We start from the raw sequence: 26,371 nt of genomic DNA on the forward strand, positions 1-26,371 counted from the left end.
AGTCTCTAATACAAATATATTATTTGATATCATTGATGCAATTATCAATTTTTAAAAATTGGATAATATGGTAAAGAGTTAATAAAAAACTTTTTACCATAAAAGATTCTGTGCTTTTCATTGTCATTAACTCCACTTACCTGGTACACTGCTGCATCCAGATTGCTAAGAGCTAGGAAAGCCATGTTGTTCTGAACAGCATACACTAACGATGGCACACTTAACTTCAACAGTTCCTTGGGGCTCCCCAAGACATTTTCTCTTAAAGATGCTTTGAATCTACCCAGACTACCAGTTTCTCTTTGAAAACAAAAGGGGGAGATGAGAGGGTGGTGAGGAAGAAAATTAAAGATCATTCTTTTAATAAGATTTCTTCAAACATAGGACAGGCATACTGTGTATGCTGCAGTTTAGCAAACTAATAATTTCTAACTAGTTTTAGATTAAAAGAAACAAACCAATAATGTATCCTCTTTAAAAAATTATAGTTCTGTTTGGGAAAATATGACAACAACTAGATTTACCACTATCAATCTCTGGTCAAAGTTCTAAGAGGTTTTGAGTATATTAAATAAGGAGATTAGGAAAACAAAATTGCTCACATTACCTATATAAAATTCATCTCCTGCTACTTTAACTGTATTTTATCAAGTTCACCCCAATTACTTTTTAATTGATCAGTTTGCATATCCATTTTTATTTTTGTTTATTTTTGAGACGAAGTCTCACTCTGTCGCCCAGGCTGCAACCTCCACCTCTTGGATTCAAGTGATTCTCCTGCCTCAGCCTCTCAAGTACCTGGGATTACAGGCACCCATCACCATGCCCAGCTAAATTTTTTTTAGTAGGGATGGGAGTTCACCACTTTGGCCAGGCTGGTTTTGAACTCCTGACCTCAAGTGATCTGCCTGCCTCAGCCTCCCAAAGTGCTGGGATTAACAGACGTGAGGCACTGTGCCTGGCCTATTTTTAAAGGTTTTTTTTTTTTTTTTTTTTTTTTTACAGTAGATTTAATTGCAAATAAAAAGGCTTCAGTAGTTATGGAAGTTACATGGGTTAGGAATAGAGTGAGTTAGGTCAGTATTATTTGTAAATGAATTTAGTACTTATGAAACATAGTATGGACTCCTTATGTAAGGATATTCTCATATTTAATATCTGTATAATTCTGTAGCAGATCTGAATAACTCCAACAAAAGTAAACTATATGCATACAAAGTTTACTATTGACTACATATTGATTATTCATGCTCTTAACTATTATTTTTGCTATTATTTCAGGAGGACCTGGCCAATCTGGCTTTTATTTCCTGTATCATAAATCAGCTCATTTATTTCCTGAAAAGAAAAATAAAACAATGTTTTATAATAAGCAATATAATAACCAATACCCCCAAAAAAGTGCTTAATATTAATGGTCCTAACTGCAACTCACGATATCCTTAAGAAAACCATAATACTTTGTTAGTGAGATAGCTCTATTCCAACTCAAAGTTTGATACTCACAGTGAGATTCTGTATTTTTGGTTAATATATTAAAATCAACAGTTGCGAGTTGAAGTTTTTCTTTTTAAATGCTACAAATATAATTACCTAAGTTCTGAGAGGAAGCAAAAGACCATTATATCAAATAAACTAACCTGTGCCTATTTATTTGCTATAGACCATTCTACCTTCAAGAAAATGCTTAATTAATAAGACAGGAACTTTGGCCTAAGCTGCAGAAACAAGACATCCTTCTTAGTTACAGATCTTTTTGTGTTACCAAATCCAACACCTACACCAGTGTTAAGTCTATATGCTGAAAAGCGATGCATACATCCTGGTAGTGGACTACAAACTCTATCCGAAAAGCAAAAGAATACCAAAAATACCACAGATTTTCCACCGAAAAATCTACGTAGGAGAGTTTTCCAGGCATCTGAAGACAGGTTCTTTAAACTAATGTTTGGCTTTGTTTCTAACTGATTAATGCAAATCTAAGATGCCCCATATTCTTTCCTGCATCTTTGTTGTTGTTCTTGTTGTTTTGTTTGAGATGAAGTCTTTCTCTGCCACCCAGGCTGGAATGCAATGGCGTGATCTTGGCTCACTGCAACCTCCACCTCCAGGGTTCATGGATTCTCCTGCCTCAGCCTACCAAGTAGCTGGGATTACATGCACAGGCCACCAGACCCAGCTAATTTTTGTATTTTTGGTAGAGATGGGGTTTCACCATGTCGGCCAGGCTGGTCTCAAACTCCTGACCTTAAGTGATCCACCCGCCTCAACCTCCCAAAGTGCTGGAATTACAGGCATGAGCCACCACACTCGGCCAACATCTTAAACAGAGTATAATGAATAATTTTCAAGAATGTTTTCAATTATAAAATTGATGAAAAATTAGAGAAAAATATTAAAATGTAAAAGAATCACCTTAATAAGGTGACGTATCAGAGAAAATAACTGAACAATTATCACTAGTCAGTATCATGATAGCATAAATTTTACAGATTGTGTGAAGTGCAAGTTTTAGTGCCCTTCTAAAATGCTGACATACACTTATGTGTCTTTAAGGTGGTACCCAAAAGGAACTGCTGAGAGGCACCTGTTTGTACCCATGCTTCACACTCACTCTACCTCCTCCTATATTCATTTATCTCCTATTGTAAGATTATTCAAGCTGAACCCTCAAAGCCAACAGTAAATAGCTATTTATTCTTCCCCTAATCCCTACCTGTGGGCAATGCCACTTTACCTCCACCTGTTGAAGATATTACAGCCTCAGTGGCGTGGTGGTTCACACCTGTAATCCCAGCTACTCAGGAGGCTGAGAAGCAAGAGGATCACTTGAGGCCAAGAGGTGGAGACCAGCCTTAGTAACAGAGCAAAACCCCTACTCTGTTAAAAAAAAAAAAAATTGCGAGGAGTGGTGGCATGTGCCTGTTGTCCCAGCTACTCAGGAGGTTGAGGCAGGAGCATCGCTTGAGCCCAGAAGTTTGAAGCTACAATGAGCTATGATGGCACCATTGAATTCCAACCTGGGTGAAAGAGTAAGATACCATCTCTTTAAAAAAAAAAAAAAAAAAAAAGTAAGATATTAGAAGCCTTCATTAGTAACAAATGACGTTTTGGCTCTCCAAAGAACAGGGGTGATCTCTTTGTCTTGTCACAATATGGGCTACTTAAGGATCCAACCGCTACTCCAAACAACTACCAAACCTGCACCAATAATCAAGGCAACTGTGGTCCCTTTTCTCCCCTTCACTTTTCTTTCTTATCTCTTCTCCCTCACTTTTTGGCTTTCACATAAAAAGAAGGGCTTATGAAACAAATTAGCAGCCAATCTAAGTACTTCTTTCCTTCACTGTAGCAAAAAGTGAAGTCCAGTGTGTCAGGATTAACCTTCAGATCTGTCTCTTTTGATCATATCCTTTTTGTTGGATGCTTAGGAGCTATTTTTTCACTGCCAGGATGGCCATGGTATCTTTTTCTGGTTCCTTCTCTAATGCAGACATTAGAGAAACCAAGGTATACCAGAGTGTTAATTGCTAGAAAGTGCAAATATCACTGTAGTACCAAAGAATTATCGCAGTGTTACATAAGATACTTTGAAATAAGTTACAAAAAAATAGCAGAGGATGCTAAAAGAACTAGTACAAGAGAATAACAGAAAAGTATCAGAAAGTAGACAGCGGAGATTTAGGAGGTATCGGAAAGAAATGTGGGAATCTTACCACACAGAAAGTTTTAAAGAAGAGGATAAATTATTTCAGTATTAATCAGGTTAAATCTTGCTTAAACTAATGTATTTATTAAGAATACAGCTCTTAATCTTATATTTAGTTTCATTCACTCAATAAGAGCAATATATCTACTAGAAAACACTAGTAATCATCTTTTTGTTTTACTAAGAGACAGAAACAAATGATCAGTCCTAAATATACTGTAAAAAGGGACATTAAAACCAAAGGTTACTTTTTCTTCTATTTTCCTGAACGTGTGTGTGTGTGTGTGTGTGTGTGTGTGTGTGTGTGTGTGTATATATATATTTTTTTTTTGATGGAGTCTTTCTCTGTTGCCCAGGCTAGAGTGCAGTGGTGTGATCTCGGCTCACTGCAACCTCCACCTCCTGAGTTCCAGCAATTTTCCTGCCTCGGCCTCCTGAGTAAATGGGAGGTGCACACCACCACACCTGGCCAATTTTTTGTATTTTTAGTAGAGACAGGGTTTCATCATGTTATCCAGGCTGGTCTTGAACTCCTGACCAAGTGATCCACACACCTTGGTCTCCCAAAATGTTGAGATTACAGGTGTGAGCCACCATGCCTGGCCGTGAACTTATTTTCTTAGAAATCAAATGGTAAGCACCTTAGTGAGCACCTCTGTTAAAAACAAATTTATTAAATTTAATTATATAAATGACATTGCTAGCTAGCAGAAAGAACACATATAACCAAAAGCATATACTAAATTTCTTTTTAGACATAGTCTTGTTAAATTTTCTATTTGAACAATTCTTTTGATTTTTGTCATTGGAATAAACTCTGTGCAACCTTTGGTTACCTGAAGAAATTCTGAAGCTCCATGCTGATTGCAGAGATATTCCGCTGCTGCCTCCCTCCCTAAATTTCCTATCAACCGGCTGAAACCAGTTCTTTCTGACCTACGATTGGTCAAAAGTAGGCCTCATTCTTCCAGCTCCTGATCTGAAGAGAAATACTAGGAGGCATAAAATCCCTGGCTAAGTTACCAAGGCACTGTGCAAAATGGAACACAGCAGAAGTTACTCATGAGCTTAAGACACTTAAATTTTGTTTATAAATTTTTTATCATCTACAAAGTTAATTAACTCATTTAAAAGACTTTGAGGGGCTCGGTTAAAAAAACAATAATGAGGTCAATTTGAGGACAAAAATACTCTTCATATGAGGGATGTGATTTTTACTTCCTCCCCAGCACCCTGAACCCATAGCATGGGTACAACAGGGGAGTGAAAATGTAAACCCGAGAGAAAGAAACAGAGCTGGATAATCTATAACATAAATATTTGACAGCTACATTAATTTCTCTAGATAATACTAAACAGTGAAAGGACTTTCTCTGGTCTTAATATGGATATGCAGTTCAAAGTTAAGATACATGTGGTTTGTTACTAAACACACCCAAAGTATATGTACATTAACATTTACACTTCCTGCTAGAGATAGTCTTTTTAAACTATGGTGAACAGCAAACAAAAAGTTGTTTGAGCTGGCACAGTGGCTCACACCTGTAATCCCAGCACTTTGGGAGGCCATGGCAGGCAGTTGCTTGTGTTCAGGAATTTGAGACCAGCCTGGACAACATGGCAAAACCCCATCTCTACAAAAAATACAAAATTAGCTGGGCATGGTGGTGTTCACCTATACTCCCAGCTACTAAGGAGGCTGAGGCAGAAGGATCACTTGAGCCCAAGAAGCAATAGTTGCAGTGAGCCAAGATCACACTATTGCATTCCAGCCTGAGTGATAGAGTGATATCCTGTCTTAAAAAAATAAAAATAAAAAAAGTTGACTTTGTTCCTTTGTTCTAAGGCAATGTGAAAGTGTTTTCACTTCCTTTTCTTTATACCAACAATGACAGATTTAAACCTAAACTGTGTTAACTAACAGCTATGATAGGGTTTAGTAAAGCATTACAGCTAACAAACAATTTTCCTGTGAATTGCAGCGGTAATTAATTTTATGAAAAAAAAATTTTTTTTTTTTTTTGAGATGGAGTCTAGCTCTGTGGCCCAGGCTGGAATGCAGTGGCGCAATCTCGGCTCACTGCAACCTCCACCTCCTGGGTTCAAGCAACTCTCCTGCCTCAGCCTCCCGAGCAGCTGGGATTACAGGCACCTGCCACTACACCCAGCTAATTTTTTTATTTTTAGTAGAGATGGAGTTTCACCATGTTAGTCAGGCTGGTGTCGAACTCCTGACCTCAGGTGATCCACCTGCCTCAGCCTCCCAAAGTGCTGGGATTACAGGCATGAGCCACTGTGTCCAGCTTAAAAAAGTATTTTTAAATGTTGTATTTTTTTATATTTCAACCAAATTATAGCTTAGAAATTGATAAAATTCAAATATTAAATAAATCACCTTATTTACATATACAGCTTTCACAGTATCCAATTGCTAATCTGCCCCTCCCCAAAACAGAATTTACTAATTTCCCTTTTAATTTAAAAGTTATCTGATATAATCATTCAAATGCATAACAGTATATGTACAAAGATATTATTACATCTTTGTGTTGGAGTAGAAGATGGGAAACACCCAAATGTCCATCAATACAGACTGGTATATGTGATACATATATATAATGGAATACCATGCAGCTTTTAAAAAGAATGAGATAGATTTCTACGAACTGACATGAAACCACCTCTAAGGTAAAATATTTAAGTGTAAGAAAAAAAAAAAAGGAAAGTGTGGTACAGTGTACATCACACACAGTGACCAGCAATCTCTTGCATGTAAAATTTACCACTCTGACCACATCAACCTTATTTATTAAAGTAGCCATCCATTAATTCCTTCCCACACTCCCTTTTTTTTCTTTCAGTTCTAACTTCTTATTGAAATAAGTATAATTTCACACTCTAAAACTTCCAGGGTGTTATAATCAACAAGGATGGGGGGAATCTCAAGTTAACTACAAACAGAAATCAAAAAAGAGTGTCAACAAGATTACACTTGAAGAAAAAGAGAACTCAAATATTCTAAAACAGTATTTTACTGTATGTGGTAAAACTAAAAGCAAAGGGAACTACATATAAATACATACTTCAGTTAGTAGGTCTGTTTTTTTCTCAGATAAATACTAGAAATTCTGATACTACTTATTATGTATTCTAGGATTGAGCAAATAAGTAAATATCTTGAGCATAATGAGAGCTAGAATCCTCACCATTAGAGAAAGGAACAAATATGGGTAAGGGGAAGGTCAGAATGAACACAGAGATGTTGGGTCAAAATTATAGATATCAATCAATATATAACTCTTTGTTATACACACACACAGAACTAGATATAGATAGGCGTGTATGCATACACAGGCATATATATTTCCTAGCTCTGCCTGCTGAAAGGGTCTAAAGTAATGATACTCCAGTATCAATGTGTATACCTAATGCCTAGATTCTTGTTTCTAAATACCATTCTGGAAGAAAAGGAATAAGGGATCCTTGTAGAAATGTATGATTTCAGGGTTGGGGCAGGGAAAGTACAAGAAAAGCCTAAAACATCTTGATATGCTAAAAAGAAACAGTTTAATACAACTGTGCAAATCTGGGACATTTTGAGCATCAAAATAATGATCATAATGGATTCTAACCTGCAGAACAAAATAATCCTTGAGACCATGTTCATATAAATACAAAGAGAGAGGCAGAGAAAGAGGGGAAGAAGGGAAATTTCTAGAGTAGAATGCCAATAAATGTATAGGTAATGATGAAATACTAGGAAGTTATCATCTGACAACATTAATGGACAACAAAACCAGGGGGTGAAATGTGATGAGAAAGAGGATATTTATATAGTCTCAAAGTATCTCTCTACAAGACACTTATTAATAAAAAGAAACTGGTAACTTTTGTGGAGAAACCTAGCAGGCATTACCTTAATCAAGAAACCAAGATTAGGCCAGACAAGGTGGGTCACGCCTGTAATTCCAGCACTTTGGGAGGCCGAGGCGGGCAGATCACCTGAGGTCAGGAGTTTGAGACCAGCCTGGCCAGCATAGTGAAACCCCATCTCTACTAAAAATACAAAAATCAGCCAGGCGTGGTGGGACATGCCGATAATCTCAGCTACTTGGGAGGCTGAGGCAGGAGAATTGCTTGAACCCAGGAGGTAGAGGTTGCAGTGAGCTGAGATCATGCCATTGTACTCCTGGGCAACAAGAGTGAAACTCTGTCTCAAAAAAAAGAAAGAAAGAAAGAAAGAAATCAAGATAAATCACCAGTAGTGGAACAAATAGATAGCACATACATCTCTATATACTGCACGAAAAGGGATGCATAATGTCCATGATATCCCTGACCCAAAAAAAACCCTAAATTTCATAATAAAAAATCAATAAATGTAATTTGAGAGATATTCTATAAATTAAATGGCCTGTGTTCTTTAATATATCAAGGACATGAAAAAAAAGAAAGATGGAGGAACTTTCCAGATTAAAGAAAACTAGAGACATGGCAATTAAATGCAAACTGTAATCCTAGAAAGGACTAAAGTCCAAGAAAAATAATTATTTTGCTATAAAGGACACTAGTGGGGCAACTGGAAAAATTTATATAAGGTCTGGAATTAGGTAATAGTACTATATCAGTACTGATGTCTCAATTTTGATAATTTTATTGATTGTATATAAGAGAATGTCCTTGCTTTTAGGAAACATGCTGAAGAATATTAGAGACAAAGAGGCATCTTGTCTAAATCATACTCAACACATCAGAAAAAAAATTATATACATGTACACACAAATAGATATGACAGAGGAATATCACACAACATTCATGTTTTATTGTATGTGTAATGTGCTACGGGTTAAATGTGTTACCCCTAAAATTCGTATGTTGAAGTTCCAATCCCCAAATGTAATTAGTATTTGGAGGAGGGTCTTAGGTTTAGTGAAGTGATGAGGGTAGAGTCCTCATGATGAAATTAGTGCCCAGAGGAAGAGGCCAGAGCCATCCCTCTCTCCGTCACATGAAGATACAGCAAAAAGGCAGCTATCGGACTAGGAAGAAGGCGCTCACCAGACACTTAATCTGCCAGCATCTTGACCTTGGACTTTCCAGCCTCCAGAACTGTAAGAAATAAATGTTGCTTAAGCCAACCAGTCTATGTTATTTTACTAGAGCCGCCTGAATTAAGACACATGGCAAAGTGTTAACATTTGGAAATAAAAAGAGAAAAATAAAATTATTCTAAACTACTGCAACGTCTAACAATGCCATTAAGTGCTTGTCTTTGTCTTAATCAAAAATACTTAATTACTTCATTGTTCTGAAAGACTTATAATTTGAAAATTGAAGTTCAAGAAACTTGTCTTCTAATCCTATTACCATCAATTACTTTCTAGGTTCCTTCGGCAAATTAAAATTTCCTTCAGCCTAAGATTTCTATTCATAGAAGAGGAAATGATAGTTTCAGGTAAAATGAAGATAAAGGTTGAGTAGCCCAAATCTGAAAATTCAAAATCTGAAACGTTCCAAAACCTAAAACTTTTTGAGTGCCAACATGATACTCAAACGAAATGCTCATTAGAGCATTTTGGATTTCAGGTTTTCAGATTTAGGATACTCAAACCAAATTAATATTAATGCAAAATTCCAGAATCTTAAAAATTCTGAAATCTGAAACACTTCTGGTCTCAAGCATTTTGGATAAGGGCTAGTCAACATATACAAGAATGAAATAAAAATAAGCTATATTCACTCAGCTTATTTCCCTCACCTGTTTCTAAGGCTGGACATCAAAGAGTGTTTCCTTAACACTTTCACTCTCTGGCAGTCTGCCATGCTCAATAGCAACGATTCTGAATAACGTTAAGGCAGTAAATTTAGTTGTTATAATCTTAAAGGAGGATGTGTGACATTTTACATAACACATTTTGACAATGATTACTAGTTGGTATTCTACAGAGTATAGTTACTTGCTTTCTAAAGAAGACATCTACTCATGAGGTTTTCAAAAATACATTTTTCACAAATCCCAAAAAGGGGCACTATTCTTTAGCTTTTCTAGGACATTTTAAATTTATAGCAATAGTACATGTTAAGTGGTTTCCTCATATTTATTGCCTAGTTTTCTTGGAGATCACGGCAACACATGCACCTCTGCCTTCCGTTCTTTTACCCCAACCTGAAAGAAAGATCTTTTTCATTTTTTTTTTTTTTTTTTTTTCAAATAAAAATGACACTGGGAGGCTGAGGCGGGTGGATCACAAGGTCAGGAGTTCGAGACCAGCCTGGCCAATATGGTGAAACCCCGTCTCTACTAAAAATACAAAAATTAGCTGGGCGTGGTGGCACATGCCTGTAGTCCCAGCTGCTCAGGAAGCTGAGTCAGGAGAATCGCTTGAACCCTGGAGGCAAAGGTTGCAGTGAGCCAAGATCATGCCACTGTACTCCAGCCTGGGCGATAGAGCGAGACTCATCTCAAAAAATAAAATAATAAAATATATATCAGGCACTCTTCACTGAAGCAAGTCTATATGTCTTCTAAGTTGTTAAACATCCTAAAATTTTCAAGTAAATTCCATTTATAATTTTTTTTAAGACAGGGTCTCACTTTGTCCCCCAAACTCGAGTACAGTGGCGCGATCTCAGCTCACTGCAGCCTCCACCTCCCAGGTTCAAGCAATCCTCCCGCCTCAGCCCCCGAAGTAGCTGTGACTAAAGGTGCGCACCAGCACGCCTGGCTAATTTTGTAATTTTCTGTAGAGACAAGGTTTTGCCATGTTGCCCAGGCTCGTCTTGAACCCCTGGCCTCAAGCTATCCACCTGCCTTGGTCTCCCAAAGTGTTGGGATTACAGGCGTGAGCCACAACACCCTGCATGCATTTATAATGTTTAATAGAGTTTTCTTTTAAATATTTTAAATACTGTCTTTGTCTGCTTTGTGTTGCTGTAAAAGAATACCTGAGACTGGGTATTTAAAAAAAAAAAAAAAAAGTTTTTTTGGATCACAGTTCAGAGAAGTTCAAGGGCACAGCCCTGGGTTCTTAGAGGGCTTTCCTGCTGCATGCATCACATGGCAGAGAAGGTCTAAGGGGAGGCACACATGTATGGAGAGAGCAAAATGTGAGGAGCATCCTGGCTTTATAACCCACTCTCTCCAGAAATAATCAATTCCTGCAAGAACTAATCCAGTCTCTTGAGAGCCACAGCTCACTCACTACCAGGAAACAGCACCAAACCATTCATGAGGAATCGGCCCCCACAACCTAAACACCTCCCACTAGACCCCACCTCCCAACATCACCACACTGGGGATCAAATTTCAGTATAAGCTTTGGTGGAGATAAACCACATCCAAACCACAGCATATAACCAGGACAAAGAAAAGATTTGGAATTAGAATTAAGCTATTGTCTTCTAATGTTTTAGCAAACCAATTATACCCTTCAGCCTACAAAAGTTTTACCATACTAATGTGAATGTTAGGATATCCATGCCTCATGGCACACAACCCACCTACTGCTACCCTAAAGAAGGCATTAAAGGCAAGAGGAAGAACCAAAGACAAAGGGATCTCAGCCATTTGACCTAGATTCCCATCATGGGTTCTGTCCAAATAGGTTATAGAACCTCTCTACTACCTTAAAATCTGAAAGAGACTACAAGAGAAAGAACCAAAGACAATGTCTCAGCCATTTGACCTAGACTGCCATCATGGGTTCTTTCCAAATAGGACTACCTGGTTACAGAAACTCTCTGCCACCTCAAATTCTGAAAGAGACTGGCATTTCATTCAAAACATGGATCTGGAACCTTGCTGATCCATTTGGTCACACCAAATTTTTAGTCAGAGATTACATGAATTAGTTTCCAAGCTCAAAGTTCTTACATATGAAATGAGTTTGACTAGACCAAATCTCTAAAAGCTCACCAAGAACAATCCATGGAGCTACAATTGCCTCAGCTTAAATTCTTGGGACCTGAAGATTCTAATTTGCACACTTGATTGAAGTTATGCTTACCCTGGCCTACTTAATCAAACTCTTACAAAGTTCTAGGGCACTGCCTCAGTGCCAGACTGACTCCTTTGTTTTTTGTTGTTTTAATATGGAATGCTTCACAATTTGCATGTCATCCTGCAAGATTAGCAGGGGCCATGCTAATCTTCCCTGTACTGTCCAAATTTTTAGTATTATGTGCTGCCAAAGCGAGCACTCCCTTGTTGTTTCTTAAACAAGCTGCCTTCCATTTCTCTAAACAGAGCACACCTATTATGTGTTCCGCTTTATATTAGACCTGGGGTTTCTAGTTATCCTGTTCAGAAAACAGCAATCTTTAAGGTATATGGAGTCAAATGACATTATAAATCAGATTATTTTTACAATTGTTTTTTAACAATGTCTTGTAATTCCATGAGATTAAATACTTTTATGTGATAAGAACTCCCAAATTTACATCTCTAGCTCAGACCTCTCTTCTGAGTTCCAGACCCATTTAATCCAACTGCCCATCTGGATGTCTCAAGATATTAAAAACTTTACATTATACGTGCTCAAAATCAAACTGTTGACATCTTCTTCGCCCAAATGTTTTTCCTGTCTCAGAAAAAAAATAACTCTACCCAATTGTTTGTACTAGGAAACATAGATATGATTCCTGATACCTCCCTTTCCTTCACCTACTATAGTTGATCATTATTATTCACGGACTGTATGTGTGAATTCGCCTCTCATTAAAATGTATTTGTAACCCCCAAATCAATACTTGTAACACTTTTAGTCTTTGGCAGACAGGCTCAGAGTAAAAAAATTTGCTTCACCAAGCACACACATTCCTGAGGCTGAACAAGCTAACATTATGCTTTGTTTCAGCTTTCACACTGTAAACAAGTACAATCTATTCAGTGCCACATTTTTTGCATTTTTGTGCTTTGTGTTGGTGATTTTGTTTAAATGGCTCCCAAGTGCTATAGGACTGAAGCACCATCTGATGTTCCTAAGCATAAGAAGGATATGATATATATTATGGAGAAAATACATGTGATAGATAAGCTTTCTTCAGGCATGTTATAGTGCTGTTGGCCATGAGTTCAATGTTAATTAATCAATAATATACATTAAAGAAAGTGTCTTTAGACTGAAGCACACATAAAACAAGGTTATTGTATTGACTGACAAAAATGTGATCAGTTGCTCACAGGAACCTACCCTATATATCCCCAGGGGTTCAGTATTCACTAGTTTAACGTTGGTGGTGACTTTATAGAACGTAACTACTGTGATTGACCAGAACTTACTATGCATCCAAACCCATCACTAAGTCCTACAGATTCTACTGCCAGAGCATAACTCAAATCCATTAACTTCTGACCTGTGCTGTCATCCTAGGTGATTATCTCTTGCCTCTATTAAGTTTCCCTACTTTCAATTCATTCTCAAAGAGGTTAAAGTGACCCTCAATATGGGTTCTATGTGAGTCCCTAATTTAAATCCTTCAATGATTTTTTTCTTTCTTTTTTTTTTTTTTTTGAGATGAAGTCTTGCTCTGTCATCCAGGCTAGAGTGCAGTGGCGCGATCTCAGCTCACTGCAACCTCTGCCTCCAGGTTCAAGCAATTCTCCTGCCTCAGCCTCTCAAGTAGCTGGAATCGCAGGCATGTGCCACCACGGCCAGCTAATTTTTGTATTTTTAATAGAGACGAGGTTTCACCATGTTGACCTGGCTGGTCTCAAACTCCTGACATCAGGTGATCCACCTGCCTCAGCCCCCCGAAGTGCTGGGATTACAGGCGTGAACCACTGCGCCTGGCTCCATTTAATGATTTTCTGATGCACTTCAGATCAAATCTGAAATCCTTAACAGGGCTATAATACTACTCTGACACCCTGATGACCTCTCCTGCTTCATCTCAGCACTAAAGTCAAGGACTTTTCTGCCTCAAGGATTTCAAACACACAATTCTGTCTTGTCTCTGCTCTTTTCTTATCTGAAGTCTACTCAGCTGACAGTTCTAGGGTTAAATATAACTTCCTCAGAGAGGAAACTCTCTAATCAAAATGTAGACCCTCTACTATGTGTGTTTGTAGCACCCTCTACTTTTCCCTCATAACATCGCCTATTTATTATAATATTTGGTTCTCCGATCGACGATAAGTCCATGAGGGCAGAATTACACCTTTTTAATTTGCACTGTTCTAGTGTTTTCACTAGAACAGTGTTGAGTACATAATTGGGATTTGATAGGTATTCTCTTTGAGACAGAGTTCGCTCTTGTTGCCCAGGCTGGAGTGCAATGGCGCGATCTCAGCTCACCGCAACCTCTACCACCTGGGTTCAAGTGATTCTCCTGCCTCAGCCTCCAGAGTAGCTAGGATTACAGACATGTGCCACCACACCCAGCTAATTTGTATTTTTAGTAGAGATGGGGTTTCTCCATTTTGGTCAGGCTGGTCTCAAACTCCCAACCTCAGGTGATCCACCCGCCTTAGCCTCCCAAAGTGCTGGGATTACAGGCATGACCCACTGCACCCAGCAGATAGGTATTTTCTAAATAAATAAATGAATGCATGAACCTGACTGTCCCATATATCTTATTAACAATACCTTGAAACAACTTAGAATAACTATTTGCTTCCAATGTTTGGAAGGAATGAAACATAGATTTGGATATGGCAGTGATATGTTATTACATAAGTGAACCTTTATTATGAGCAAGACACAGAATTTCAGATACTACTTTGATAAGTTTCTGCCCCCACCTCTCACTGCCATATATGTACTTACTTTAACAATTAACCAAGACTATTCACTGAGCAGAGAACATTATTGAACAATGAGCATCAGAGACCATACTAAACAAACCACCAAATGAACTGCTCTATGAGATTAAGCTTTTCACAGTTCCGATAAAATTGAAGTTCTAGTATAATATTTGTATCAACCCTATAGTTATTGTACATTATCACAGTATAAAGAATGGGCAAAAAGGAAGAAGGTTTTACTTCATTTAATCGTAGTTTTAAATGAAGTTTAAATGTATGAAATGAATTACTATTTATTTATTTTTTTTAAAGATGGGGTTTCACCATGTTGGTCAGGCTGGTCTTGAACTCCTGACCTCAAGTGATCTGCCCACCTTGGCCTCCAAAGTGCTTAGATTACAGGTGTGAGCCACCACACCCGGCCATGAATTACTATTTAAATGAAAGGTTTTTTCCATTTAAATAGTAATTTATTTTCCATTCATTCTCCAGAAAACTCAAATCAAAACTGAGAAAATGTTACTAATTTTTACATTAACTTCACAATATTTCTCTCAAAATATGGGGGAAATACACTATTTTAATCAAGATCTAAGTTCTTCTAATTTTTTTTTTCTTTTTTCTTTTTCTGAGACAGAGTTTTGCTCTGTTGCCCAGGCTGGAGTACAGTGGTATGATCACGGCTCAGTACAGGTCCTCTCAGGCTCAAGCAATCCTCCCACCTCAGTCTCCAGGTAGCTGCGACTACAGGCACACACCACTACACCCAGCTAATTTTTTAATTTTTTTGTAGAGATGGAGTCTCACCATGTTGCCAGACTGGTTTCCAACTCCTGGGCTCAAGAAAGTCTCCCACCTTGGCCTCCAAACTGCTGGGATTACAGGTGTAAGCCACCACACCTGGCCAAGATCTAAGTTTTTCTTAATTTTTCTCCTCTGAAGAGAAAGTTCAAGTTCTAAACCTTCGGTTATTTTTTTAAAAAGATGGATTTCTAATATAATACTTCCACAGCCTCCCATAATATCCTGAAATTGTCATCCTTTCTGTGAGATGATGAAGTCTTCTCTACTTTGAAAGCAAAGAAAAAAATCTAATTTCATTCTTGTTTTTAGCTCTACACAATTATTTTAACATTATATGGGAAGGAATTTTCAAGCAAATATAAATTCAAACATATAAATCAACTTTGGTTTCCTGTGCATATAACAAATCATCTCAAAAATTTTTTTGTGTAACAATTATTTTGTGATATTTGGAAGCCTCTCCATCGCAGCAAATAAAGCACTGATATGCAACCTGTGTTTTAACAGACTACATAACATCCTGTTTGCTACTTACTTTTTGAATTACCATTTTTAAATGTGTACAAAGAAATGACAACACTGAGAGTACCTGGAAAATATTTTACTTTTTTGCAAACACTAAATCTAAAAGACCATTAAAAAGCTCTAGGCCCTTTCACTTGCTGCTCCTCTAAACAGTCCATAGTCTGGCCATGTATTTTATTCACTTTTTCATATTCCAGCTACTTCAAGTAGATTAGTATAAGCTTTTTCAAGATCTAGAACCAATTTTCAACACTTTCACTGAATATCTTTCCCAAAATGAAAGCCATGCTTCTGGTTGTATTATCAACCATCTCATCATACATTGTTGAAACTTAAGCAATCACAATGTCTTGTAACATTTCAACATTTAAATGTAATGTGTATGTTTCTACATAAAAGCCTATATACAACACTATTCCTCCCTGCTTCCCCTCACTCACCAATACACATCTTGAAAGCTGTATGACTTCTTAACTGCCCCAGTGACTCAAATAGGTCCCCATCTCATAAATCTTTCCCCAAGTAATTTACTTATTGGATTTTATTTAATTTTCACCACCCCATATTATCTTCTCTAATTAAAAAAAATGAAGAAACGGAAGCTTAAAGAGGTTACAAGATGTGTATGCATCCACAATCCCAGTCTAGGATTAAAATTACACCTATCTCCTCCAATGCCACTATTCTTAACTCTCTCTCATGCCATATCCTTAGCTAAATAATTTTTGCATGATGTTCCTGATTCAAAGCCAGGTGCTGCCACATATTAACAGTGTAAATCTTAAAGAACTTCAGATGCTGTGTCAATACAACAGGGGTAAAGTACTTACCTCAAAAATGTATAAGGAGTAAATGAGAAAACATGAAAAACACATGGCACAGTGCCAGCACTTAACACAGGAAACACTCGAGAAATGTTTATTATTATTATACTCATCCAAAACACAGTTCAGTAATTTTTTTCTCTAAGGGCCAAACAGTAAATATTTTAGGCTTTGTAAGCCAGTCAGTCGCTATTACACCAAAACCAGGGAGCAAGCTGGATCTGGCCGACGGGACATACTTTGCCAACTCCGACTCTACAGCAGCGTTCTTCAACCTCAGCATTACTGACATTTGGGGCTGGGTAATTCTTTGTTGCGAGGCTATCATGGGGACTGCAGGATGTTTAGCAGCATCCTTGGCCTCCACCCACTAGATGCCAGAAGCATCTCTCAAGTTGTGACAACTCAAAGATCTTCCGGGGGCGGGGGGGCAAAATCACCCCTAGTTGAGAAATACTGGCCCAGAGCAATTAAACATATAAAGATGCAGCTTTAATTTTCTAATAAATACCCTAACCAGGTAGAAAAGTAATTTAACACACTAAAAGTATTTATACTCACTTAGCTAAAATTCCCACACTTAGCAATAACTTTATAACTTCTGTGATACACACGGCTGTGGTTGAAAAGTAGAGTTCTTTGTCTGATGTCCTTGTGTATCTTAAAGCTATGGTATAGGCTGCAGCCATCAGGGTCATCACTGCCAAGCAGTATAACTTGAATAATAAAGTGACATTGTCTGGAAAATACGTGCAACAAAGACATTACTCAGTAGACAATATATGTATACATAAATTAATCAACTATTTATGGCTCCCAAACACTTTCCAATTCCAAGCACAAAATATTTTCTAAAACCTATGTTTAAAAATTTTTTCAAAACAATACTTGTCAATTACACGAACACACACACATATACAAGACACAGCTGACTTTAAACATCAGCCAATTAGGCATATGTTCCTGGGGAGTACCCCAATTGCAAGAGTATATATAGCATATTGATTTTAGTTCAGGATGTTATAAATTACATATATATATGTAATGTGTACATATATATAGTTGTATATGTACATATATGTATAGTTGTTGTTGTTTGTTTTTATTTGGAGACAGGGTCTCACTCTGTCCCCCAGGCTGGAGTACATTAGTGCAACCTCAGCTAACTGCAACCTCTGACTCCCAAGTTCAAGTGATTCTTGTGCCTCAGCCTCCTGGGACTACAGGCATGCACTACTAAGGCCAGCTAATTTTTTGCATTTTGAGTAAAGACAGGGTTTCACCATGTTGGCCAGGCTGGTCTCAAACTCCTGACCTCTGGTGATCTGCCCACCTCAGCCTCCTGAAGTGCCAGAATTACAGGTGTGAGCCACTGTGCCCAGCACATATTTATTTATTTTATTTTATTTTACTTATTTTCAGACAGGGTCTCACTCTGTTACCCAGGCTGGACTGCAGTGTCATGATATTGTTGGCACGATCTTGACTCACCGCAACCTTCACCTCCTGGGTTCAAGCGATTCTCCCACCTCAGCCTCCTGAGTAGCTGGGATTACAGGCGCCCACCATTATGCGAGGCTAATTTTTGTATTTTTAGTAAAGATGGGGTTTCACCATATTGGCCAGACTGGTCTCGAACACCTGACCTCAGGTGATCCACCCTCCTCAGCCTACCAAAGTGCTGGGATTACAGGTGTTAAGCCACAATGCCTGGCCCCGGCACATATTTTAAATACCTTTATGAATTACAAACTTGTGAATGCAAAGCATAAAAGCAACTGCAGCAATGTATATTCTAAACTGAAAGGCAGCAGAAAGAAAATAACCGAGAAATAAGAGTGGGGCTTAATAAAAAACTTTATCACAATAAGCAAGTTATACCTAGCCACTCATTTCACTGCATTATACAACAAAACACAGTAACTCCCAACACAGGAAAAAAATATTAAGAACACAGCTCCATAAAACCAAAAATGCAGGAAACATATAAACACTCAATTTAAGAATTGCCTGCAAGTATATCCAAGCAGAAGCCATCTCTCAGGCACCAAAGCCTGTCCAAGACCTTTGGTAAAACCATAAGCACTGGGTACAAAGGCTCCCTCATACTTCTTTATTCCCAGACCTGCTCGGTTACTTACTGCCATCACCCAAGGATCAAACTATTTCTACTTTTCTTACCCACCACCCACCTGTTGTCCCCCAGTTCCCTTTTATGTCCATTCAAATCTTTAGGCTTGAGGTTAAACAGGGATCAGCAAATTTTTTTCTGTAAAAGGCCAGAAATAAATATTTTAGGCTTTCAAGAGCCATACTTTGACAACCCCAGGTTAAGAAACAGAAGGACATGGGGGAACTCCAGCCTGCTACTTTAACTACATTATGTGCTGAGTATGATTTTGTTCACTGCTTTGGGAGCCTAACACAATTCAAAGACTGTTTTCATAAGGACATAAAACAGGAGTGTCAAACAGATCAAACACATCTTTTTTTTTTTTTTTTTTTGAGACAGAGTTTCGCTCTTGTTGCCCAGGCTGGAGCGCAATGGTACGATCTTGGTTCACAACCTCTGCCTCCCAGGTTCAAGCGATTCTCCTGCCTCAGCCTCTCGAGTAGCTGGGATTACAGGCATGCGCCACCACACCCGGCTAATTTTGTAGTTTTAGTAGAGATGGGGTTTCTCCATGTTGGTCAGGCTGGTCTCGAACTCCCAACCTCAGGTGATCCGCCCGCCTCAGTCTCCCAAAGTGCTGGGATTAAAGGCATGAGCCACCGTGCCCGGCCCAAACAGATTATCTTTAGATACAGTATGGTTGGAACTTAAAAGAGATGGGTTCCTCAATATAAATATTTTCCCAAGTGAATTAAAGAATATTTTGTGAACTATAGGCAAATTTTAAAAATTATATCAGGCTTTAAATAAAAAGTAAAGCAGAAGAAATAGTTTATAACTGCTTAAACTTTCTTTCCAAAAGATCTGAGGAGCCAAAAATCAGTGTTATATAAAAGGAAGTGAAGGAGATCACTATAATACTTCCTTTGTTCTAAAACTTCCCTACACAAGGGAAAAACTATGACTTCAAAAATAAACAGCAATAACCTTTAATCAGTAGAAGAGAAGGCACTCCCCATCTTCTAGATAAGGGGTGAACAAGCTACAGATGTTGATAGTTTACATGAGGCCTGTGAACTCAGAATGGTTTTACATTTTTAAATCGTTGATAAAAAATTTAATAACGTCTTGTGATACATGAATATTGTATGAAATTCAAATATTTCCATGTCCATGAATAGTTTTATTGGAACGTGGCCATGCTCATTTGTTTCTAAATTATCTGGCTACTTTTTTTCCCCTACAACAGCAGAGCTGAGTAGTTATGACAAGAGACTATCCAGCCCTTTACAGGAAAAGTTTGGCAACTCCTGTCCTAGATTATCAACACTTTCATAAATAAGAGAGGTTAGGGCTGATAAACTAAAAAGTACTTTATTTTAGCTATTGTATAGGTTCCTGATTCCAAAAACAACATAGTGAATATTTAAACACTAAACCAAATAGTTATATCCTACACACACATTCTGACTTATAATATTGTCATTAACTTGAAAACATACCTATTTGCGTAGTGATTATTTGGGAATACATATTATACTCTTGAAAATAACTACTGATCTAAGTGGAAGGGTAATCAAATAAGTTTAGGTATTTGCAAAACAGATTGGGCTTTGATATGGAATACCATTTTTAAACGTATTTCAATTTTTAAATAATACTAAATGTTTTTAAGTATGAGATTCTCCGGCAGTTTAACATCAGATCAAACTATTTCTCGTTCACTCCATTCACAAATTCTCCAGTATAAAATTTCCGTTATTAGCAATTTCAATTTTTTCAGGACAATATCAAAAGTACATACGTAATCACTTCAAATTGGACAAATAATTCAAATCATGCCCAATGCCAGTAACTATAAACGAAGCCCACAACTCAACTGGCAGCCACACCTTAACTGTGCATTGTTCTCTGCTTCTCATGAAGTTCCGTTAGCTTCCACACAGTATGTGTATGGAAATGTCCCCCAAAAGAAACTTACAGTTTTAAATTATTTTTTTCAGTTACGTTTTACTATAGTTTACGGCGGACGCTATTTGTAATACCTAAGAACTTAGAAATTCAGGAAGTCCCCGATAAATCCTTTGCGGATATTCGGAAGCTATGGGAACTTCAATTTTGCTAGGATTACAATCAAGGCTCAACAAATATGTATTGGCAATAAGCCTAAACCTTAACATCGTTGCAGCTATTTCAAGTAATGATTTGACTTCTGTAATTTATAAGTTTTCGTTCGGATCAATTTTGCTATCCTTATTCTTTTAGTTATCAAAACAATTCTATTTCTTTTTCCTTTATTTCCTGTGTTGCTACAAAAAGGATTTTAAGATTAGACTTATTTGAAATGAAATATAAAGAACACATAAGAGAAGCATAAAAATGCCCCTGGGCAGGGCCTGATGATAAACATGGAGCCCGCAACAGGGAAAATAACTTGACAGTCACTCAAGAAGATATTCCTTAGGTACTTGTTTAATATTTATTCAAAGGTGAAGCCAAGTGCTCTATGGAGGAAGGGTGGAGCAAGAATCCGGGTGTCGCCCAAACTCTCCTAGTTACTGCTCCACCGTCAAAAAATTCAGCTCTGGACCCACCTTATATACACTGCTCAGCAAAAGTGGTGCGGAGTCAATTAGACTCGCCCTCCTTAAATGGCAATTAGTCAACAAATACGCCTTCACCTGAATGTGCCATCCCTTGGGAGGAGGGAGGTGGCTCTCACCTTCCACCCCAAATATCGAAGTGTTCCTTCTAACTGCATACAGCATTCTCTGTAACTACAGACAGCATACAGTTGGGAACTGTTAACGATTGTTATCTTCCTCTCGTTAGGGTTTCAGTGATGTTTTGACGCCCCAGTGATGTCTTTAGTGGGGTCTGCGCCCGGAGCCTGCCCTTAAGCCTCTGAGTATCCGCAGGGCAGGAGGCGCAGAGGAGACCGAAGCTGCGGGGCGAGGGCCAAGAACTGTCCTGACTCGCCGGGTGATGCGGTCCAGCCCCGGCCCCACGCCCTGGCCCCTGTCGGGGTTCGCCGCAGCCCCGGCCTATCAGAATTCGGTTTCCACCCACTACCAGCTCGTGGAGGCCAGCGCTGTCTCGGACCGCCGACCTGCCCGGCGCGGAGTCAGCCGCGGAGTCAGCCGCGGAGACTGCAGCCGCAGCGGGAGGCCGGCTGCCCTGACGTCCGGGAGAGGCTCCACGCAAACTCCTGACGCCTCAGCCCGGCCCCACAGGCCGTGGGCAACCAAAGTGCTCCGCCGCCCGACAGGTGCCGCCCCCCACGGACTCCCCACTCCCAGCAGCCAGGGTTCTCACCTCTCGGGGCAGCCATGGTTCCCCGACAGCCCCGCGCGGAACTGACGCCCGCCCCCTCCGCGCCCCCGAGCAGGACACCGGGGACCGCCCCTTGTGGTCATAGAGACGAAGCCGCTCGGCCTAGAGCGCCTCGCCGGCCTCCCGGTCGGCCAAGCGTTGAAAATGGGCTCAGAAATCCGAGCTACACCCCAAAATGGGGAGAACGCGAATTGAGGGAAGGCGTTCCCGGCCGCCTCCTAGGTGAGAGGTGTGTGAAACTCGGTCGGGGAAGTGGTTTTGTAAACTGCGGCTCTCCGCCGGCCCAAGGAAGCGGAGTCAAGGGAGCGTTGCCTTCTGGGAATCGTAGTCCTTACAAAGTGAGTAGGCGGCAAATAAGGATTTGGGGTTAGCCTAAGGGATTCACACCTGTCAAAGCTGTTGGAGAAGCTCCCAGAACTCGTAAAGTAACAGAAACTACTTGCGGCAAAGTTTATAACTTCCACCTGGTTCATTACCTTCAACTGTTACCTTGTGTTCTAGATTAGTTATGATTTATGCCACATATTGTTCAGAAGTCTTGTGCCTGTTCAATATCGTCAGCATTGTCATTGATATATTTACCCAGCCAGACATTCTAACTAATATCTTCGCACAACAAAAGGGCCTTTAAAAATTAGATGTATCGCTGGGCGCGGTGGCTCACGCCAGTAATCCCAGCACTTTGGGAGGCCGAGGCGGGCGGATCACGAGGTCAAGAGATCAAGACCATCCTGGCCAACATGGTGAAACCCGGTCTCTATTAAAAATACAAAAAACTTAGCCAGGCGTGGTGGCACGCGCCTGTGGTCCCAGCTACTCGGGAGGCTGAGGCGGAAGAATCGCTTGAACCCAGGAGGCGGAGGTTGCAGTGAGTCGAGATTCTACCACTGCACTCCAGCCTGGGAACAGAGCAAGACTCCATCTCAAAAAAAAAAAAAAAAAAAATTAGATGTATCCGCCCGGCGCGGTGGCTAACGCCTGTAATCCCGCCACTTTGGGAGGCCGAAGTGGGTGGATCATGAGGTCAGGAGTTCAAGACCAGCCTGGCCAGCATGCTGAAACCCCCTCTCTACTAAAAGTACAGAAAATTAGCCGGGCGTGTTGGTGCACGCCTGTAGTCCCAGCTACTTGAGAGGCTGAGGCAGGAGAATTGCTTGAACCCGGCAGGCAGAGGGTGCAGTGAGCCGAATTTGCGCCACCGCACTCCAGCCTGCGCAACAGAGCGAGACAATGTTTAAAAATAAAAAAAAAATTGTATGTATCGGCCGGGCGCGGTGGCTTACGTCTGTAATCCCAGCACTTTGGGAGGTCGAGGCAGATAGATCACCCGAGGTCAGGAGTTCAAGGTCAGCCTGGCCAACATGGTGAAATGCCTAAAAATACAAAAAATCAGCCGGGCGTAATCTCAGCTACTCAGGAGCTGAAGTGGGAGAAACACTTGAACTCGGGAGGTTGCAGTGAGCCGAGATCGCGCCACTGTGCTCCAGCCTGGGCGACACAGTGAGACTTGGTCTCTAAATTAATTAATTAAATTAGATGTATCAACAGGCATTTTAACCACTATAATGTCCACTTTCACTAGGGGATGTTAATTAGCTGTCATAATTGGTATTAGAAAGAATTCATTGGTAAAATAAATGATGTTCAAGGTAAGTGAATTGGTTTAAAATGCTATGAAAATACCTCAGCCGTTACGGGAATAGGGATACAAGATTCTGAGCTGCCCTGCAGCCTACACCTTCTGCAGCATGTTCTTTCTCCAAAATTGTCCTTTTAGAGGGTTGGTGATGTTATACACCATTGTCTTGTTGTTAAACATACATATAGATCTATCTGGTCTGTTCACGTTACTGGAACATTTTGCATGTCTTATTAGCATCCTATTAATATTAAAAGGGGCTCCCAGGAGATCAGAGTTGATTTTGTAGAGGCAGACATTTGAAATGTAATTTGGAATAGTGTTAGACTTTTCCTCTACCGCGTAGTAAGTGTGCTCATTGGTGCCAATCATCCCTTTCTGTAATTGGTACAGTTTCCACTTGTAGAATTATTCAGTTCCCTACTGCATATGCACTTGCGCATACATTTAAACAGAAAATGTATATATGTACTTGAAATTAATTTTAAAAATTAAAAATATCATATAGTCCTTTTGTTTTACAGCTACTGCTTTGTATGGTTTATCTCTTCCCATTTTGGACTATCATTGTAGTGTCAGCTTACCTCAATTAAGTATAATTTCTAAATGCTTAATTTGTTCCAGTATGGCCCTTGTAAGCCTGCCTTTTTTTTCAGTCTGCACCAGCTGGTTTTACTTTTTTTGTAGATTTCTTTTTGTGGGTGGGGGCGTCTCACTGTGTTGCCCAGATTGGTTCTTGAACTCCCAACCTAAAACAATCCTCCCACCTCAGCTTCCCAAAGCTCTGGGATTACAGGTGTGAACCACCACACCTGGCCATCACTAGCTTTTTGAAGTATGTTTTAATTTCTGACAATAAGAGGTTTTTTTTTCCCCTGTCCTAGGTTGTAGAATCAACTACACTTTAAGAAACTATCATTCCTTTTGGTGAGGAATAGCATTACACACACACATACACACACACACACACACACACACACACAGATCCCAATTAAGATGGTGGGTTAAATGCTGCTGGGCCATTTTCTGGCATTTCTGGTTCACATAACATCATGCTATTGAATCTTACTTTTCTTAGACATTTTCATTGCCTCAAAAGACTATTATAGTTCATTGGCATCAACCTTAACTAGATTTTGATGCCTCTTTGTCCTAACCCAGTTAGTCCAAGACCAACAGGGACAAACCTGTTAAAACTATAGTCTGACAAAGTTGAGCTTACTGACGCCTTGTGATATGTGAATATTTGTCCCTGCCCAGATCTCATGTTGAATTGTAATCCCCAGTGTTGGAGGTGGGGCCTGATGGGAGTTCTGGATCATGGGACAGATCCCTCATGAATGGCTTGGGCCATCCCCTTAATGGTAAGTGAACTCAGGAGATCTGGTGTTTTAAAAGTATGTTCTCTTTCTCTCTCTCTCTCTCTCTCAACCTCTACCCCCCCACACTCTCTCTCCCTTCCTCCCTCCCTCTCTCTTTCCCTCTCTCTCTCTCTCCCTCTCTCTCCTTCTCTCTCCCTCTTCTGCTCTAGCCATGGGATGTGCCTGCTCCCGCTTCACCTTCTGCCATGAGTAAAAGCTTCCTGAGGCCTCCCCAGAAACATATGCCAGCACTGTGTTTCCTGTACAGGCTGCAGAATCATGAGCCAATTAAACCTATTTTCTTACATACTCAGTCTCAGGTATTTCTTTATAGCAATGCAAGAACTACCTGATACACATTCCAATGAGGGAAACTGAACACTAGAGGTATCTCAGGAAGCAAAGGAAAATACACATTTATAGTCTTTTAGGGAAGCATGGGATTAGGTGAAATTTAAAGAAGCAGTGTTTGATAAGCTGAAAGTAGGACTGTATGTATCCAATAGGGACTGTATAATAGTCTCAGGATCCTGTTTCTTGGAAACTACAAAGTTACCATAGATGTGGAATGTTGTATTCAGGAGCCCCTTAATTGAGGCTGCTTCTTTGTATCAAAATGACATAGATCCCCAAAGCAAGAGTAGGGTTATTTCATTCTTGCTGATATAATTTCAACCAGCAAATTCTCCTAGAGTATATGATTTTAGAGAACAAAGTTTTTCAGTGAATTAGAAAGCAAACCCTCAAAGAAGGGCCTTGCTATTATACTTTACAGCATCAGCATTTCCTTAGGAGAAATATTATTTCCCATTACCTTTGCAGCTGGTTTTACCTGGGTTTGTTATCCCAGCTCAATTAATGACAAAGCAGCTATTTATAGTCTTAGTCTGAGCTAATTTTTACTTTCTCACTCTGAATTATCCCTAGTCTTGGAGGAAAAAAATATTGATTTAATGTATTTCTTTTATGTATGCCACTTTTCCTTTCAATTCTTGTTAGAGCAACAATCAGCAATCCTTAACATGTGAGATACAAGGCCCTGTGCCTGATAAACTAACCTTACAGTGCTTCAAGCAGCCATTGCTATTGCCACTTGAGTCCCTAATGATTCCTGATTGTCACTAGAAAACTACAGTATTTGCCTCAATCCCCTGCTCTCATCTATTTCTGCTCAGGTATCAGAGCTACCCTAGTCTCAATGATGTATATAAAAAGAAGCCCAGTACTGTATCCATTGGTAATAAAGTAAAAGTATGAACTTAAGTAAGCAAAAAGGCTGTGAGGAAGCAAATACCAAAAGCTTAAAGAGGTTATAATTA

At 39.4% G+C, this 26,371-nt stretch overlaps 1 protein-coding gene and 1 pseudogene across 4 annotated transcripts in view; both read right to left on the reverse strand.

The window, feature by feature from the left end:
- Window positions 1–22,103, reverse strand: part of SLC35A1 (solute carrier family 35 member A1) — a 33,449-nt gene extending 11,346 nt beyond the window's left edge. Inside the window, exons 1-3 of one of the 4 annotated variants that reach the window (XM_012444220.2) lie at window positions 22,035–22,097; window positions 17,168–17,345; window positions 141–300 (exon numbers count right to left, since the gene is read on the reverse strand). In XM_012444220.2, coding sequence (XP_012299643.1) covers window positions 141–300; window positions 17,168–17,345; window positions 22,035–22,050 — 354 coding nt within the window. In that variant the 5' untranslated portion in view covers window positions 22,051–22,097. Of the gene's footprint in view, window positions 1–140; window positions 301–17,167; window positions 17,346–18,798; window positions 19,145–21,441; window positions 21,503–22,034 lie in introns of those variants that run through there. The other 3 variants (XM_064360859.1, XM_012444219.3, XM_012444221.3) reach the window with 3 other exon arrangements.
- On the reverse strand, window positions 11,795–11,908 carry LOC135268550 (U6 spliceosomal RNA; annotated as a pseudogene).
- Window positions 22,104–26,371: the final 4,268 nt, after the last annotated feature.

Source organism: Aotus nancymaae, unplaced genomic scaffold (genome assembly GCF_030222135.1).
Source record: "Aotus nancymaae isolate 86718 unplaced genomic scaffold, 86718_ANA_hifiasm-v0.15.2.pri h1tg000040l, whole genome shotgun sequence".
Taxonomy (NCBI): domain Eukaryota; kingdom Metazoa; phylum Chordata; class Mammalia; order Primates; family Aotidae; genus Aotus; species Aotus nancymaae.